The sequence below is a fragment of the Brienomyrus brachyistius genome, unplaced genomic scaffold, assembly GCF_023856365.1.
Source record: "Brienomyrus brachyistius isolate T26 unplaced genomic scaffold, BBRACH_0.4 scaffold50, whole genome shotgun sequence".
Classification (NCBI taxonomy): domain Eukaryota; kingdom Metazoa; phylum Chordata; class Actinopteri; order Osteoglossiformes; family Mormyridae; genus Brienomyrus; species Brienomyrus brachyistius.
In genome coordinates, this window is record NW_026042325.1 from 523,336 (window position 1) to 541,198 (window position 17,863).

A 17,863-nucleotide genomic window follows, 5' to 3' on the forward strand; every position below is an offset into this window, starting at 1 on the left:
TAATAACAAGATTAAATACTGATAGTGAAATAGAGCGGAAGTGACTGAGCTTATCGACATGAGAGTTCATCTGCCTTTAAGCGAGACTTACGGCAAGCGGTAAGACACAAAATAACGAACGATCCGGAATTTCTCAAACGTCTCACACCATTTGCTGAAGGTGGAGACCTTCAGCCCCAACCTTCATTCCTGACCGTGCTGATGGCCTGATGTTATCAGGAGCTGAATAAGAGGCGTGTTTAAGACTGAACTGCACTATAACTGGGCTTAGGAAAAAGGCCAGAATGAAACATCAACCGGGACAAGACGTGTTTTGCTGCTTTAACAAGATATTAATATTTAGATGTTTTATAAATGAATGAGCAACATATACAGATAACAGTACACAATCCATTTGGTTTTAAATATTTAAACAATTATTTAAATAAAACCTCTTGTTGTGGGCAAAAATTAACTACACAACATGGCAATTTACAGACCCGCACACATACACGTGAATCACCCTGTGGCATCCACCGGAGGGCGCCACACAGGCCTACCTGGAGGGGTGCAACTGCCTGCAGGGGACTGAACGTAGGTTGAGCGCCGCTTTGTAGGCATGGGGAGCGCCATCTTCTGCTCCCTGTGCTGGGCCAACGCGGCCTGCACCGCCTCAGTATGCACGTCTGAGGGGGTGGCACATGGGGAAATGGGAGGGAGAGAAAGAGGAGGGAAAGGAAGGGAAATGAGGATGATGGGTGACGAGAAGGTGGGAAGGGGAGATGAGGGAACAGGAAAGGAAGGAATGGGAAAAGGAGGAAGGTGGGAATGGGGGTGAGGGAACAGGAAAGAAAGGAATGGGAAAAAGGATGAAAGTGGGAATGGGGGATGAGGGAACAGGAAAGAAAGGAATGGGAAAAAGGAGGAAAGTGGGAATGGGGGATGAGGGAACAGGAAAGAAAGGAATGGGAAAAAGGAGGAAAGTGGGAATGGGGATGAGGGAACAGGAAAGAAAGGAATGGGAAAAAGGAGGAAAGTGGGAATGGGGGATGAGGGAAACGGAAAGAAAGGAATGGGAAAAAGGAGGAAAGTGGGAATGGGGATGAGGGAACAGGAAAGAAAGGAATGGGAAAAAGGAGGAAAGTGGGAATGGGGGTGAGGGAACAGGAAAGAAAGGAATGGGAAAAAGGAGGAAAGTGGGAATGGGGGTGAGGGAACAGGAAAGAAAGGAATGGAAAAAGGAGGAAGGTGGGAATGGGGGTGAGGGAACAGGAAAGAAATGAATGGGAAAAAGGAGGAAAGTGGGAATGGGGATGAGGGAACAGGAAAGAAAGGAATGGAAAAAGGAGGAAGGTGGGAATGGGGGTGAGGGAACAGGAAAGAAAGGAATGGGAAAAAGGAGGAAAGTGGGAATGGGGATGAGGGAACAGGAAAGAAAGGAATGGGAAAAAGGAGGAAGGTGGGAATGGGGGTGAGGGAACAGGAAAGAAAGGAATGGGAAAAAGGAGGAAAGTGGGAATGGGGATGAGGGAACAGGAAAGAAAGGAATGGGAAAAAGGAGGAAAGTGGGAATGGGGGTGAGGGAACAGGAAAGAAAGGAATGGGAAAAAGGAGGAAAGTGGGAATGGGGGTGAGGGAACAGGAAAGAAAGGAATGGGAAAAAGGAGGAAAGTGGGAATGGGGATGAGGGAACAGGAAAGAAAGGAATGGAAAAAGGAGGAAGGTGGGAATGGGGGTGAGGGAACCGGAAAGAAATGAATGGGAAAAAGGAGGAAAGTGGGAATGGGGATGAGGGAACAGGAAAGAAAGGAATGGAAAAAGGAGGAAGGTGGGAATGGGGGTGAGGGAACAGGAAAGAAAGGAATGGGAAAAAGGAGGAAAGTGGGAATGGGGATGAGGGAACAGGAAAGAAAGGAATGGGAAAAAGGAGGAAGGTGGGAATGGGGGTGAGGGAACAGGAAAGAAAGGAATGGGAAAAAGGAGGAAAGTGGGAATGGGGATGAGGGAACAGGAAAGAAAGGAATGGGAAAAAGGAGGAAAGTGGGAATGGGGATGAGGGAACAGGAAAGAAAGGAATGGGAAAAAGGAGGAAAGTGGGAATGGGGGTGAGGGAACAGGAAAGAAAGGAATGGGAAAAAGGAGGAAAGTGGGAATGGGGGTGAGGGAACAGGAAAGAAAGGAATGGGAAAAAGGAGGAAAGTGGGAATGGGGGTGAGGGAACAGGAAAGAAAGGAATGGGAAAAAGGAGGAAAGTGGGAATGGGGATGAGGGAACAGGAAAGAAAGGAATGGGAAAAAGGAGGAAAGTGGGAATGGGGGTGAGGGAACAGGAAAGAAAGGAATGGGAAAAAGGAGGAAAGTGGGAATGGGGGTGAGGGAACAGGAAAGAAAGGAATGGGAAAAAGGAGTGGTAAGGAGGACAAAAAAGTGGGAAGGGTGTGAGCACCAGAAGGCAGAAAAAAACAAAATGAAGAAGCAGAATAACAGGTGACTCAAAAATTCAATCACGCTATCCATCTATCCCTGCGTGCGTGCGTGCATCCATCCATCCATCCATCCATCCATCCATCAATGTTTATCCAGTACAGGGTGGCCTCAGCAAGACCACTATAGGCATACATGAGAGAAAGATCCGCAAGTCACGCAGCTGCCTCACTGTCCCCAAGGAGGAGCGAGAATATATCTGCTGCTCATTATCCTCACACGGCGGCGTTTAAAGGGAAAGGGTCCGCCGGACAATCAGGTGGTACACAAGGCGGGTGGCAGCTACCGTCTGGCAGGGCTCCTCCCAGCAGCGCCTCATGCTCCGCGGACAAAGCCGCGCATGGGGGATCGCCGGGATCCTCCTCGTCCGCCATGCCGCTCTTCTCGCTCTCAGTACCGCCAGCAGGGGCGTGCCGGCTGGCCCATCACGGGCCTGCTCTCCCTGGCGATGCGCGGAGCTGTCAGCGCCCCTCGTCCGTTCGCGACCGGCATGCACACATGCTGCTCCCACACAATGGAGGAGGACTCTCCTCCTGCGGCACGCCGGGGCCGAGGTCACGAAGCTCACGTAAAACGCTTAACGAGGAAGGGAGGGTGGACTGGCGGCAGGCGGCCCCGTCCCGTGTCGATCCTCCACCCTTGAAAAGCGGGATAAATGACGTGGGGGGCCGGGCAGACGGGGAGGAGACGGCAGGAGAGATCCGGCTGCAGGAGACGCGTGAGCTGTCTGCACCTCGCCCAGGGAGGAGGGAGGAGGGAGGAGGGGACTGAGCAGCCGTGCTCCTCTCCTCTCTTTGCCCCTCCCTCCCCCCTTCCTCCCCCACCTCCCCACGCTGGCTTTATTGTTCTCCGCCGGTTTCTTCGCTCCCTGATCTATCTCTGCATCTGACTGCACGGTTTAGCGAACTGAGCTCAGCAATACATGGGTTAGAGTGCAGGGATCTCAATCTCTTAATGACCAGGGATGGTGATGATATGCAGACGCGACGACACAACGGGCACTACAATACTCATAATACTAACAACATAAACAATGTGCTAATAGCGCCAAGGATACTCATAGCAAGAATGCCAATACCAACAGTGAAAAAAATACTCATACTAACAATATAAACAACGCCAATAGCAACAGTGCAAAGAATACTCACACTAATAATACTAACAATGCCAATACTAATAGTACTAATAATACCGGTACTAGTAATACTAACAATGGCAATACCAATTGCAATAATAATAATATCGATGCTAAAAACGAACAGGGATTTAGCATATTTTCTGCTTGGACCCCTAATAATAGTAACATTGCAAATACCAATAGAACTAATAATACCAGGAATGTGAATACCAGCAGTACTAATAGTACTCATACTAATAATACCAGGAATGTGAATACCAGCAGTACTAATAGTACTCATACTAATAATACCAGGAATGTGAATACCAGCAGTAATAGTACTCATATTAATAACCCTAACAATGCACTAATAACACTGCTATTAATACTTATGACTGATCTTCAGATGACAATCAATTTCTCTTATTATGACACTGCAAAATACCAAAATGAAACTTCTTAGCTTCAAACATAAAACACACAGGATGTGGATATTTTAATACTTAAAAATATACATTTCACTCCATAATCCTGACCAGGACAAGTGTTTGGAAGATGGATGGGTGGACACACACACACACAGACACACACACACACACAGACAGACACACACACACACACACACACACACACAGACACAGACACACACACACGATATACCAATCTAATGTCTGGACACATCTACTGAAAATCACACATACCCCGAGGTGATGTAATAAGTATCATCTTGTGAACAAAGACAGAGACTGAGTGCGACCTGGTCACATGATCCTCAGACCAAAACCCTTCAGAGATGGGTTGGGATGAGTTGGATAGAAGAGTATGAGCGAGGTAGCCAACTTGTGTCCAGAATTTATGGAAACTCCTTCAGGACTACTGGAGAAGCATTCCAGGTGGCTACATGTGGAAGCTGGTTGAAATTATGTCAAATCTGCAATGCTGTCATCGAAGCAAAAGGGGGCTATTTTGAAGAATCTAAAATTCTGAGATGTTGAGCACTTCTCTTGATTCTTTCAATATTTGCTATGTGTTACCTCACTGCCTCAAGGTCTTTTACTATAAGGTGAATAGTGTAGCTAAAACAGACATAAATGCATAAGAAGCGGATGCCTCCAGAATTTTAGCACATACTGTTCATATACAAATAAACAGGGAATGACATGTTGATCCATCTTAATTCTGCTGCTGGTATTACAGACCCCAGAGTTACATGTGCGGTCCTTCCTCTACACGTGTCACGAGTGCTGCGTGGTCTTTGAAGGATCCAGGTTTATTTCCAGCTTCGGTGTGCATGTATGGTTAGGAGTTATACTGCTCTGACGGCGGCCATGCAGCCACAGACTCCTGCGCTCACCTGATCTATAGCGGTCATCCCGGGCACCGCCGCTGCGATGAGATCGCCGACGGCGGGCGGACGCGGATGAGGACGACGAAGAGGCCGGCTTCGGTGTTGGCGTGGGCTCTGGGGTCGGGTCCACAGCCCTACTGGCTTCAGGCTGCGGCTGCTCAGGTGGTGGCCCAGGATCTGGTTCTGAGGAGGGTCGCACAGCACAAGAGACTCATGCAAGGCCGGTCTCAGGTAGGGGGGCTTTTTCCTGTTTCAGGGGTCCCACTCAAAAAGCCACTTTGGGATCACGCTTCCCACCCTGAATTGTTTCAAAAACTAAATAAACTGCTAGTGAGTAGAGTGAGACGATCGTAGCTGATTAGCAGAACATCCTGCTTCAGCATGTGCTAGATATCTATTTAATATTTAGTGTAGTGACTGTTTGTGGCCAACAGGGGGCTTCGAGGACCCCACAGAAATGCGTGGTGAGATGGTAAATGTCACCACTGGCCTCAGAGAATGCCATCTCATGAGAACGCCCCAAAGAGATAAGCAAGCCATCAGTAACCTCAATCCACATTTTAGAGAGAAAATTCTGCTGAGTATCTGGGTGGGGTTCAGTCTCACACTGATATAATGAACAAACACTGTAATCAGATGGGCAATGCAAAATAAGGGTGACTGTTTCACACAGCACAGCAGCAGCACTGAAGCCATAACGACAGGCCTAAAAAGAAGACATTTACCTGCTGGCCCTGTGGGCTTTGCAGGCCTGTGCACCAAGGGCCCCAGCGCTAAGGTTCCAGAACTAGCCCTCTACTGTCCTCTGGAGTAAAGCCCCCCCAGTAAAATATCCAGCAGTATGAATGGGTTAAATGTTTGAAGTCATTTTGGATTAATACTCAAATCATACAGTTAACCTCTTGCTATATTACTGCCCGAACCCCCCACCCCACTAGACCTGCACCCCCACCTGCCCTCTATTTCCCGATCAGGCCTACAAAAGTCATAGGCTTCCTGACTGAATTCACTCACAGTCTCTCTTTCACCCATTAAGCCTCTTGAAGCTTGAAAACTGCCTATTTTGGGTAGAAGCGGGATACTTCTAATGGGCCGGTTTAATGGGTTCATAGCTTAGCAGGTTAAGGATCTGCGTTGTCATCTAAAAGGTCATGGGTCCTGTAGTTGGCAGAGTAATGGCATCGCTGTGAGGCCCTTTAGTTGGGCCTTCAGAGGGGTGGGAGGTCGGCTCAGCCTGCGTTCTGACACCAAAAACCTCTTTATACGCCCCTGTCTTTCCTATGCCGAGTAATGTAGGCTGTGTGAAAACCAGCTGCTTTGCCCATACAGATGAATGTGCTGCAGTCCTGTTCTGTTGGGAACCACTATTGGGATTCACTGCTGGGATCCACTCGCTTGTATGGCTCCAGCTGCTCACTGCCTCACCCCAACTTTCCTCCTGAGCTCCTTCCATCAGCTTTTGACCCTCCTACAATTCCCCCCCCCCCCCATGTGAAATACTTTTCTTTGACCCCAAGCTAGAGACACACTCCCCAAGAGCTGGGACTCCATAGGCTGGTGTGGGAAGGGGGTTTTGGTAAGTTCCCACGAATTTGAAGGATATGGAGATTGGGGGGGGGGGGGTGTCACAACCACAGGATGGTGTGGGCATGAGCTGAGGGCCCAGGGGGATGAACCCGCCCCCTTCCACAAACCAGAGAGGAAAAGAACTCCTCACTGAGAACATCATTATAAAATATCTATATTAATAAAACATGGGAAATGGCTCATTTAAGATGCTTAGAGGACTTAAATCTGACTAGTTCATACAGGTTTCCAGTGTTTCGTTCCTGAAAGAGTAAATAAGCTGGGGATATCACTGCTGTAACGAGAAAGATCAGACAAAAGGGAGGGATGCATGTTTAATAAGCCTACTTTAGGTGTTGGACACTAGGGGACAGCAGTGAGCCATAACATCCCCCCCCACCCCCATCCCTTCAGGCATAACGTCAGAGGCTCTCAAAGCCAACCACAGGCGACAACACTTTCCCACACAAACGATCCATTTCTAATCTTAAACTTCTCTCTATCGACTTGAACATTTCACAGATTTTCTGACAAAGCTCTTCCTTTCTTTCTTATTTTGGCACAGCAGGTACGTCCTCAGCGTTTCACCACCAGGGAACAGCGCAGAGTTGTGGGGGGGCTACTGGGGGTTTACCGTAGACCAGGCAGAATCATGGGTCTCATTTAGAGCTTCTTCGAAAGGACACACCCTCCCCATGTGGCCCCCCACACCCCCCTCACGGGCCCTCCCTCCATCCTCTCAGATAACCTCCACAATGACAGTCTGTCCTGTCGCTCTCAGCCTGTTTGCTGGCTGTCCAGTGCGTCATCTCACTCCTACCCATTCAGAAAGTGACCAGGAGGTAGTGACCAGGAGGTAGTGACCAGGAGGTAGTGAACACATTTTCAGATGCAGGTCAATCGGGTGGTGGGAGGGTTGTGCTTTCCTAACAAAGTCCCAGGAAGGTCAGTGGGGCCCCATCCTGCGCTTCCCCTGTTATGGAGGAGGACATGACGGTGGGCGGGGAGTAATGGAGAAGGACATGACGGGGGCGGGGAGTAATGGAGGAGGACATGACGGGGCGGGGAGTAATGGAGGAGGACATGACGGGGGCGGGGAGTAATGGAGGAGGGCATGACGGAGGCGGGGAGTAATGGAGGAGGGCATGACGGAGGCGGGGAGTAATGGAGGAGGGCATGACGGGGGCGGGGAGTAATGGAGGAGGGCATGACGGGGCGGGGAGTAATGGAGGAGGACATGACGGGGCGGGGAGTAATGGGGGAGGACATGACGGGGCGGGGAGTAATGGGGGAGGACATGACGGGGCGGGGAGTAATGGGGGAGGACATGACGGGGTGGGGAGTAATGGAGGAAGACATGACGGAGGCGGGGAGTAATGGGGGAGGACATGACGGGGCGGGGAGTAATGGGGGAGGACATGACGGGGTGGGGAGTAATGGGGGAGGACATGACGGGGTGGGGAGTAATGGGGGAGGACATGACGGGGTGGGGAGTAATGGAGGAGGGCATGACGGGGGCGGGGAGTAATGGGGGAGGACATGACGGGGCGGGGAGTAATGGAGGAGGGCATGACGGGGTGGGGAGTAATGGAGGAAGACATGACAGGGCGGGGGGTAATGGAGGAGGACATGAATGGGCGGGGGGTAATGGAGGAGGACATGACGGGGCGGGGAGTAATGGGGGAGGACATGACGGGGCGGGGAGTAATGGGGGAGGACATGACGGGGTGGGGAGTAATGGAGGAGGGCATGACGGGGGCGGGGAGTAATGGGGGAGGACATGACGGGGCGGGGAGTAATGGAGGAGGGCATGACGGGGTGGGGAGTAATGGAGGAAGACATGACAGGGCGGGGGGTAATGGAGGAGGACATGAATGGGCGGGGGGTAATGGAGGAGGACATGACGGGGCGGGGAGTAATGGGGGAGGACATGACGGGGCGGGGAGTAATGGGGGAGGACATGACGGGGTGGGGAGTAATGGAGGAGGGCATGACGGGGGCGGGGAGTAATGGGGGAGGACATGACGGGGCGGGGAGTAATGGGGGAGGACATGACGGGGCGGGGAGTAATGGGGGAGGACATGACGGGGTGGGGAGTAATGGAGGAGGACATGACGGGGTGTGGAGTAATGGGGGAGGACATGACGGGGTGGGGAGTAATGGAGGAGGACATGACGGGGCGGGGAGTAATGGGGGAGGACATGACGGGGTGGGGAGTAATGGGGGAGGACATGACGGGGCGGGGAGTAATGGAGGAGGACATGACGGGGTGGGGAGTAATGGGGGAGGACATGACGGGGCGGGGAGTAATGGAGGAGGACATGACGGAGTGGGGAGTAATGGGGGAGGACATGACGGGGTGGGGAGTAATGGGGGAGGACATGACGGGGTGGGGAGTAATGGGGGAGGACATGACGGGGTGGGGGAGTAATGGGGGAGGACATGACGGTGGTGGGGAGTAATGGGGGAGGACATGACGGGGTGGGGAGTAATGGGGGAGGACATGACGGGGGTGGGGAGTAATGGAGGAGGACATGACGGGGAGTAATGGGGGGAGGACATGACGGGGTGGGGAGTAATGGGGGGAGGACATGACGGGGTGGGGAGTAATGGGGGAGGACATGACGGGGCGGGGAGTAATGGGGGAGGACATGACGGTGGTGGGGAGTAATGGAGGAGGACATGACGGGGCGGGGAGTAATGGAGGAGGACATGACGGGGTGGGGGGGGTTATAGCAGAGGATCTGATGGGTGGCAGGGAGGAGTTACAGAGCTGGATGAGTTTGAGGGGTGGGTTATGGAGAAGGACATGATGGGGGTATGATGGAGATTGAGGGGGAAGGTTTCTGAAGAACACATAAAGATGCCTGAAACCAGGAACAGCATCTTACCTGGTGTCTTCGCGGTGAATGGAGCAAGCAACTTGGCCCTCTTCTTCTCAAAGCCCTTCTGGGTGATGTCACCTGGCAAAGAGCAGACAGAGGGTCAAACAGTGCCCCTCAGCACTGACCCCCCTAGATCCCTGTAGATCCCTAGATCCCTGTAGACCGCTGGTCTACTTGGCAGCGCTAGTTTCAGTGTAGCTGCACAGCACTTACACAGTTTCTCTCTTGGGAGATGTTTCGGTGTTGATTGTACGTTGCATCTGAGCCTGCCTACTTAATGACAAGTTTACAGCATTTCTGATGACAAATGCTAGGCTTTTCACAGGCTTTTTTTCCCTCCTTCCCGTTTCTAGTCACTGATTGGAAGCCCAGCCTGGAAGCTCTAACACATAAGCACACAGCATAGGTATCTGTCTCAAATGTATGTTGCTTTGGACAAAAGCATTCGCCAAATAAATGAATGCAAATGCCAACTAGGGTGGCAAGAACCATCCAGGTAACTTTTATCCGCAGACACTTTGAAGTTCCTTCATCGATATCCTCGTGCTGCTAACTAACATCAGACCTTCATGGCACTGACTCCCCCTCCCTTACTTCCTCTCAGTGCAACACAAACAGATATTGCCCGTGTCCCGCAACAGCAGGCGAATTACAGAGAAACTCAGCAAAATGAAGCAAGTACAGGCCAATGGAGACAGAGTGGCACCTTGGCACTGGCAGGTGGTGAGAGGAGGTGCGTCCAGGAGAACAGAGCCTCTGAAAGTGGCGCTCATTCTCCTTTGTGTGAGACGGCAGTGAGAGGGAGGGTGGTGCTCATGTTGCCCGTTTATGCAGAAGGGAAACCCAGGCAGGCAGGGAGAGAGGGAGTGAGCGGGAGTGCTCCGGCGGCAGAGTGCCCAGCCCGGCCCGACCTGGCCCGACCCGGCCCCAGGACAGGGTGGAGATGGGCGGAGTGACAGATGGAAGAGCGAGGGGGGGGGCTGAGGAGTGGGTGGAGCACAGTGGTGGGCCATCAAGACTCTACCACACATGTATTCTCTCTCCTCATCTACCTCTGCATTTCTGCTCCATCCATCCCCCCCCACCGCCCCCCCATACACTCCCACCAAGCCCGACGTGCGAAGAGGCAGCCTGGCCTCACTGTGTCACAGGCTGATGGGCTGTCTCTCTCTCTCTCTCACACGCACGCACGCACGCACGCACGCACGCACACACACACACACACACACACACACACACACACACACACACAGACAGACAGACACACACACACACACACACACAGACAGACAGACACACACACACACGCACACACACACACACACACACACACAGACACACACACACACACACACAGACACACACAGACACACACACACACGCACGCACGCACACACACGCACACCGTTGTCACCTTAAATGGTTACGAGCAGCCAGTGTTTCACACAAACCGAACAGAGAACCGCGCGTTTTTAACGAAGCCAACCAGGGAAACGCATCCCAGTTAACAGAGCTTACACACAAACAAACAAAGGCTATTTTTACCAGTGTAACAGGGAAGAACAGTATGCACAGTGACACATTAACTCGATGACCTGCCAGCGTGACGGGAATGCTGCATTATGGGATACACATGCAAAGATGTGCATTTCTTTTAATTCAGGTAGGCAATGGAACATAAAATATCGTCTAACATCTAACTAAGGCCATATTCTCTTATATTGTAGTTATTTTATATGAGTTCATCTGTACATCAGTCAATAATAATACAATTCATCCATGGCCGCCGTGGTGCTCAGGGCTGGGAAAACACTGTAAACACATAGCAATGGGTCCAAAGGTTACATCAGATAGTGGTTATGATGAAACTGCAAAAGGGATGGTGCAAGGTCTAATGTGGATTTCGTCCTTCAGATGAGGCGTAAATCCGAGGCTCTCAGACATCAGAGGCCTCCGACATCATTCTGTGTGTTTTAGAGAAGCGTCCAGTGAGATCTGCGTCCCCAGGTTAGTGACATGACAGTGACTGTCACCAAGCACTGGCCTGCTCTCGCACACCAGGACATATGTCAAGCCACAGTGCAGGCTGCTGCCCCGACAGGCATATGACACAGGTGGAGGTGGAAGAGCTGCCAGGAAGGTCCAGGTCTGAAGGTATCTAGACCGGAGCTATACAGGTAGACGTGTGACCTCTCGTCCAACCACATCTGCCTGGAAACAACCATCTTGAACAGCAGCTCGACATATTAATAAACCAGTTAATACATTTGAGAGATCCACACAGGTCACCCTCCCCAGAGCGAGAAAACGCAGACCTACGCCAAGGACCAGAATGCCAGGCGGTTTTCCGGAGGCTGAAAGCAAATCCGAAAACAAAAACCGAGGGGAAAGAATCCCCAGGTCGGTAAAAAAACCACAAACACATACGTCGGGGAACCCTGTGAGATCACGTGGCAGTCTGCCAGAGCACTCTTCCCTATCCCATTGACCCACTTCCTGGACACCCCGCAGACCACCTAACATCCCCAGATGTGATGTCCTCTAGTGGCCAACTCAGTGAACTGCGCCAGCGAGATTCCACATTGAACGTCATAGGCAAGCCTGCAACCCAGGGAGTCACGACAAGCTGTTTGGATCAGGTTGGATGAAATGTTTCATACAAAATGCAGCACATTCATTTAAAAAGCTGCAACATAAAAATTGGCCGTGGGATATACAACAATATTTTTTAGCTATACTGAAAACGAAGTGTGGTAATTGCAGAACCATACATCACCAACAGAGGGCATGGTAGTTAAAGAGAGGGGCCTTGTAGTGCACATACAGCAGGCATTCACCATTACACAAACCTCCGGCCCTCCGAGACCTGACAAGCTCTTCAGCTTTTTCCCACATCTTTTCATTCAGATGGGTTTGTTACTGCCCGAGTTTAGCCGGATTTAACCAGAAGCTCCGCCTCACATTTCCGGGCCGCCAACACATGGAGTCACGATGGCGGGGGTGGGGGGGTGAGCAGAAAATGCTGTCACAGCAGACCGGCTTCACTCCCACACGCAGAACCACTGCCCTGCCATCAGAGTTTCATGGCCCCCCAGGATCAGACCCCAACCTCAAACCCCCACCTTCTCAAACAGCTGGCCCAAATGGCAATTAATGTGGCAGGATTAGGCAGATCATGTTGGGGCGGGGGGGGGGGCAGTTTATGTGACACGATTCAGTACAGCGGGGTTAGGGGGTGCAAGAAACGTGAGCAATTTACAGCAACAGGGACACAAACAATCTGCAAATGAAAAAGTGAACGAAAACCATGACTCTCAAAAACAAAACAGAAAAACACACAACATGAGTCCCATGGGCCCGATGAGTGACGCGCGACCTTGAGGGCCTCGCGAAGATACCGGTTCAGGATTTTAAACGGAGGAGGTGTCAGAATGTAGAGGTGTGATCTGAAATCCAAACAGCATGACGAAATGGAGCATATTTTACCATTACACCATTTCTGTGTTGGCGGGAGGGAGAGAGGGGCTGGGGGGGGTAGAGGAGCACAGATAACAGGCGGCACGAAGGCTAAAAATAAGCTGAGGGACCCGACAGCAACAGCGCACAATCTGGGCACTGCGAGCGAAGCCTTTGCACATGTACGCTTGGTGGCACCCCTCCTTCGGTTAGCGGGGCCACTCCCTCAGCGCCTGGGGGCCAGCCCAGGAGCAGGGGGAGGACAAGGGAGCCAGGGGCCAGGCTGCACCTTCAGGAGTGGCTGGAAGGCAGCCAAACTGTAAAATACGACAAACCACAAATCCTGCCAAAGATGCACTCTGGTTATTAGTATGTACACCCCCCCAGTGTGGACACCCCCCATGTAGTGGATCTCTAAAGGGCCTCACAAAGAACGCAGGCAAATGAACATGTCGACGGCTAATTAGCGGGCCAGCTCAGCTCGCTCAGCCGTGGTAAGGCCCGCGAACTGGGCCTGCTCCGAGTCTGGCAGGGAGCCCCAAGTGCGGCCCGTGTACAGAGCGCTGTCCGAGGTTCCCCAAATACGAAAACAGGTCCGGCTCTTGTTTACTCCCCATCGTCATGAGTGTAATCAGCTGACTTACACAAGCAAAATAAGTCCTGCCTTTGGTTCCAAAAATACACCATTAGATGGGACCTATTCTGCTTTTCCAATATTTTGAGTTACCATAAATTACGGAAGTATTTGACCTTAAAAGTCTTCATAAAGGGGATTCAGTAAAATGTGATTAATTTATTGACGGACAATTTCACTGAGGCAGTTTGGGGTAGCAAAATTGGGCTCCACGTCACGTCCAAAACCGGCCGTGTCACAAGACGACAACTTAGGGCGAATCAGACTCGCTGACTTCAAACCAGGTTTAAAAAGCAAACAGAGCAGCCCAAACAGGTCGGAGTTGTTCTGGGTCGAACCTGTAAACGAGTCGCTGCACCTGGCAGCCAATGACACACCTGTGCTAATGAGGAGCGTGGCCAACCCAGAGACCCCGTCGAGCTGGACGCAGGGGCTGGGGGCCGCTCTCACCTGCCGGGATGGCTGCAGCAGCATGCCTGCTAACAGCACAGACAGATACAGTGTGAAGCTGTCGTGAGGGAGGGGGGGACAGTCATGGAGCAGCCAACGAGGACGGAGGAAGAGACCACAGAAAGCTCGACAGGCAGAGAGTGCTTGCAGCGACCGAGTGGGTGGGCGAGAGGTATATGGGGTGACGTCTCAGAGCCGAACAGAAATGCAGCCGCATATAGTCTCATAAGACAAGCCTGTTCTCACCACGCCAACGACCCCAGAGCTCCGGGAACCGGCCGCTTGGCACCGGTGCGGCCGGCGGAAGCCAAGCCAGATGGGCCACGGGCCGCTAACACGCAAAGGGACGAGTGATATGTCCACCTGGCTCACACGGCAACCAGGAAGCGAGACGCCGCGTCGTCTTCTGACGCTCCGGCATGGGATCGCCGTGCCTGTACTGTACAACCCCTCCCCTCTCAATATTTCCACCCCCCGCTGGGTCCACACTGTCATACACCACCTGTTGCTAACAGAATGCCAGCAACCTCCTGAAGCTTTACGGTCGCATTCTCCAGCAACCTCCAAGAAAGTCTAGGTTAACCTAACCACCAGGATGCAGGTCTTGATTTCCACACTTTTGATTTCCTGGACTGGAGCTAGAGAGCCCTGGTGTAGAGGGAGGGAATCCCAGGGGCACGCAGGAAGAAGTGGGAGTCGCCCAGGAGCGAAAGCTGTAACAATCCAGCCTATCAGATGAGTCGCTCAATCCACGGCGGCACGGAAATCACCTGCTGGTGTCAGAGGACGACGTTTCCCCAGAGACAATGGGCCTCTTCTGTGCAAAGGGGCCACACAGATGACTCCCCCCCCGCCCCCATTTTCCATACCCGTCAGCTCCTGACACACACTTCCTCCGTTCCTCAGTGTGGGGATGATGTCACCCTCTCCAGCCCTCCCGCCCCTCTCTCCGCTGTGCTTCCACGCAGTTTCCGGGAGGGCTGTGAGAACAGGGACGCCTTGTCCAAACTGGACAGCCATGTCCACAGCGATACCCCCCAGTGGGAGTATCGAGCTGCCGCACCTCTATAGCGATCCCCTAAACTCAAAGGCAATGCAGTCATTCAGCTTCAGTCAGGTTACCTTTTTAAGAAAGCCAATGAGGAGAGAGGAGAACGAAAACAAAACAGCAAAACAAAGGGGAACATCTCCACTGGGAAAGCGCATCCCCCCCCCCAAAACAGAAGGGCAGCGAGCCTCTGCCGCTGACTCACAGGTGTCATCGACACAGGCTGCGTACACGCTGTCGAAACTTGACACCACCTTCTATTAGCAAGACAGACGGATCCTCCTGACCCTACAGTCATTTACTCATGTAAAAAATGCCTGAAGCTCGAGAGTCACACACAGAGCACATTCACAACCACTCGGTGTTACAGCTCACTGACTGGTAGCGGTCAGCAGGCCCTACCACAGACACAGACACAGACACACACACACACACACTTCTCCCCAAGGGGACACGGCAAACACCCGCTACAGGCCTGCGGGTTTGTTTCAGGAGTATCAGAATCCCGGCATTTCTCATATTAAATGCAGGGCCATTTTTTAATGAGCGGCACTAATTTCACTTTTATGGCATTTTCTGAAACATCACAAAAGCAGTCTTTGAGCGGCGTGGTGTTTTCTGCCGGGGTGGGGAGCTGGAAGACAGGCTGCTCTCTGTCTTCCTAGTTGCGTAATGGAGAAACGGAGGATGGGACTGCTGCTCCATAACCTCCCCACCAGAAGGGTGGCGCTAAAGCACTCCCAATCACCTTCCAGCAGGACCCACATGGCCCATTACCACGGCGACCAGCAGTGTTATCTCATCCATCTTCCCCCAAAGGAAAATGCTTGAGGTGACCACAGGCAAACACAGGAGGGATTCATTATTATTACTAATTATTCTTCATAAACGCTGTTCCCAAGGTCCCAAAGTGAGACTGAGGCTCTTTCCAGAATAAATATCCCTCCATAAATCCCACGATAACAGGCAGTGGACACATGGAGTGTTACAGGCTGAGGCGTGCCGTTGTGCTATTTTTATTTGATGTTATTTGTGTTTTTAAAACAGAAAATCTGCCATGAAAGATATGGTACCACATACCCCTCCCCCACTCACAATCCAAGAGCAAAACTGGCAGAAAAGGCTGAGAAAAAAATGGAGGGGAGAGACACTTCAAACTGTTGGTCTTTTAAAAAAAATAACAGAACCTGCTCTTACCATGGTTCATGTAAAATGGGTTCCTTTTTTTGTATGTCAAATGAAACAATTTTTTTCTGCACATTTCCTACAATCTTTATATTCTTAAGCTCCTTCATCTATTGGTTTGTTTAAGAGGTCTGTGTGCTTCTGTCTGTATGGAAATACCACGGTAAACCTCAGTGGAGATGGATCAGTACGCCAGTGGAAAGCAGTCACAGCAAAGCCACTGGGCCCAAACACAGCAGCATCATGTAGCACATCAGATAATGTCCCCGGCCTGAATCCTGGGGCTCAATGAGGACCCAATGAGCCAGGCGAGCAGAGCTGCCGGCCCGCGGTCTTCTGCCCAAGGTGCCACAGCAGATGGGGAGGCGGCTGGGCCTTCAGGCCTTGGGTTTGGGGCTCCCGGCACTGAAAACTTTCCATGGTAACGCAACAAAAAATGAGAAGGATCTTAAAGTTTTAGAGCAAGAAGAATGACGCGGATCACGACTTCAGCGACGTGGCGACATTATGAAATTCACACTTGTCTGGAAGCATACAGGAAGATGCATCAGTGGGGATCTGGGGGTCAACATTTTTCACATAAAAAGGTAACAACCAGGCCGTGCATTTTTTACATTTATTTAGCAAACACTTTTATCCAAAGTGAGACAGATTTTTCGAGAGAGCTCGGTCAGCCAGTCCCCTGGAGGTTAAGGGCCCAATGGTGACATCATTCTGCCAATCTGGGGATGTGAACCAGCGACCTTTACACAATCACAGCCACAGTATCCCAACACGCTGAATCACACACCACCAGTATGGAAGATCTGTATCTGCTGAAAACCGCCCTCATTCACAACCTGGCTTTGACTCAGCAAAGGAAATGGGAGGGGCCAGACTGCACGCCAAACCACAGGATGGTCATGTAGACGTCAAACCACAGGATGGTCATGTACACGTCAAAAGTCCTGGCTGCACAGGATGCTGAATGGCATCTGATCAGTGCCTTCAGGGAATCTCGCTGATTAACTGAAACTTGCCTTAAATGAACAATACCCGTTGATTTCAGGACAAAAATTACCAGCTAATTTTACTCTCCACAATAACTCACAGACAAAGCAGAGCAGAAACAATTTATGACACAGGAAATAAACATCAAGTGAATCACGGGACATCAATTATGTCATGAAGTCATTCCAGACTACAGAAAAACTTTCCATTAGATCAGTGCAATAGGTCTCACTACGAGAGTGGTAGTTGCAACACAACATAGAACACCTCTTTTTTTTGTAAACTAAAAACAGAACTGTCGGGGCCTGGTCAGGGTTCCATATCGCTGCCGGGGCCTGGTCAGGGTCCCATATCGCTGCCGGGGCCTGGTCAGGGTCCCATATCGCTGTCTTGGCCTGGTCATGGTCCCATATCGCTGTCGGGGCCTGGTCATGGTCCCATATCGCTGTCGGGGCCTGGTCATGGTCCCATATCGCTGCCGGGGCCTGGTCATGGTCCCATATCGCTGCCGGGGCCTGGTCATGGTCCCATATCGCTGCCGGGGCCTGGTCAGGGTTCTATATCGCTGTCGGGACCTGGTCAAGGTTCTATATCGCTGTCGGGAGCTGATCAAGGTTTAGGAACTGGTTAGGACTGGTATGACAGTACCTGAAAAATCTAAAGATGGTTTCACGATGACATAAGGAGTCAGTTAAGCAAGGAATTAACAGAACCTCATTTTG

General features: G+C 51.5%; 1 protein-coding gene across 3 annotated transcripts in view; it reads right to left on the minus strand.

The window, feature by feature from the left end:
* dip2bb (disco-interacting protein 2 homolog Bb) overlaps nt 1-17,863 on the minus strand; it is a 50,310-nt gene that overhangs the window by 24,723 nt on the left and 7,724 nt on the right. For all 3 annotated transcript variants that reach the window (XM_049000389.1, XM_049000388.1, XM_049000390.1), the window contains exons 2-4: nt 9,385-9,456; nt 4,934-5,110; nt 540-665 (exon numbers count right to left, since the gene is read on the minus strand). In XM_049000389.1, coding sequence (XP_048856346.1) covers nt 540-665; nt 4,934-5,110; nt 9,385-9,456 — 375 coding nt within the window. The remainder of the gene's footprint in view (nt 1-539; nt 666-4,933; nt 5,111-9,384; nt 9,457-17,863) is intronic.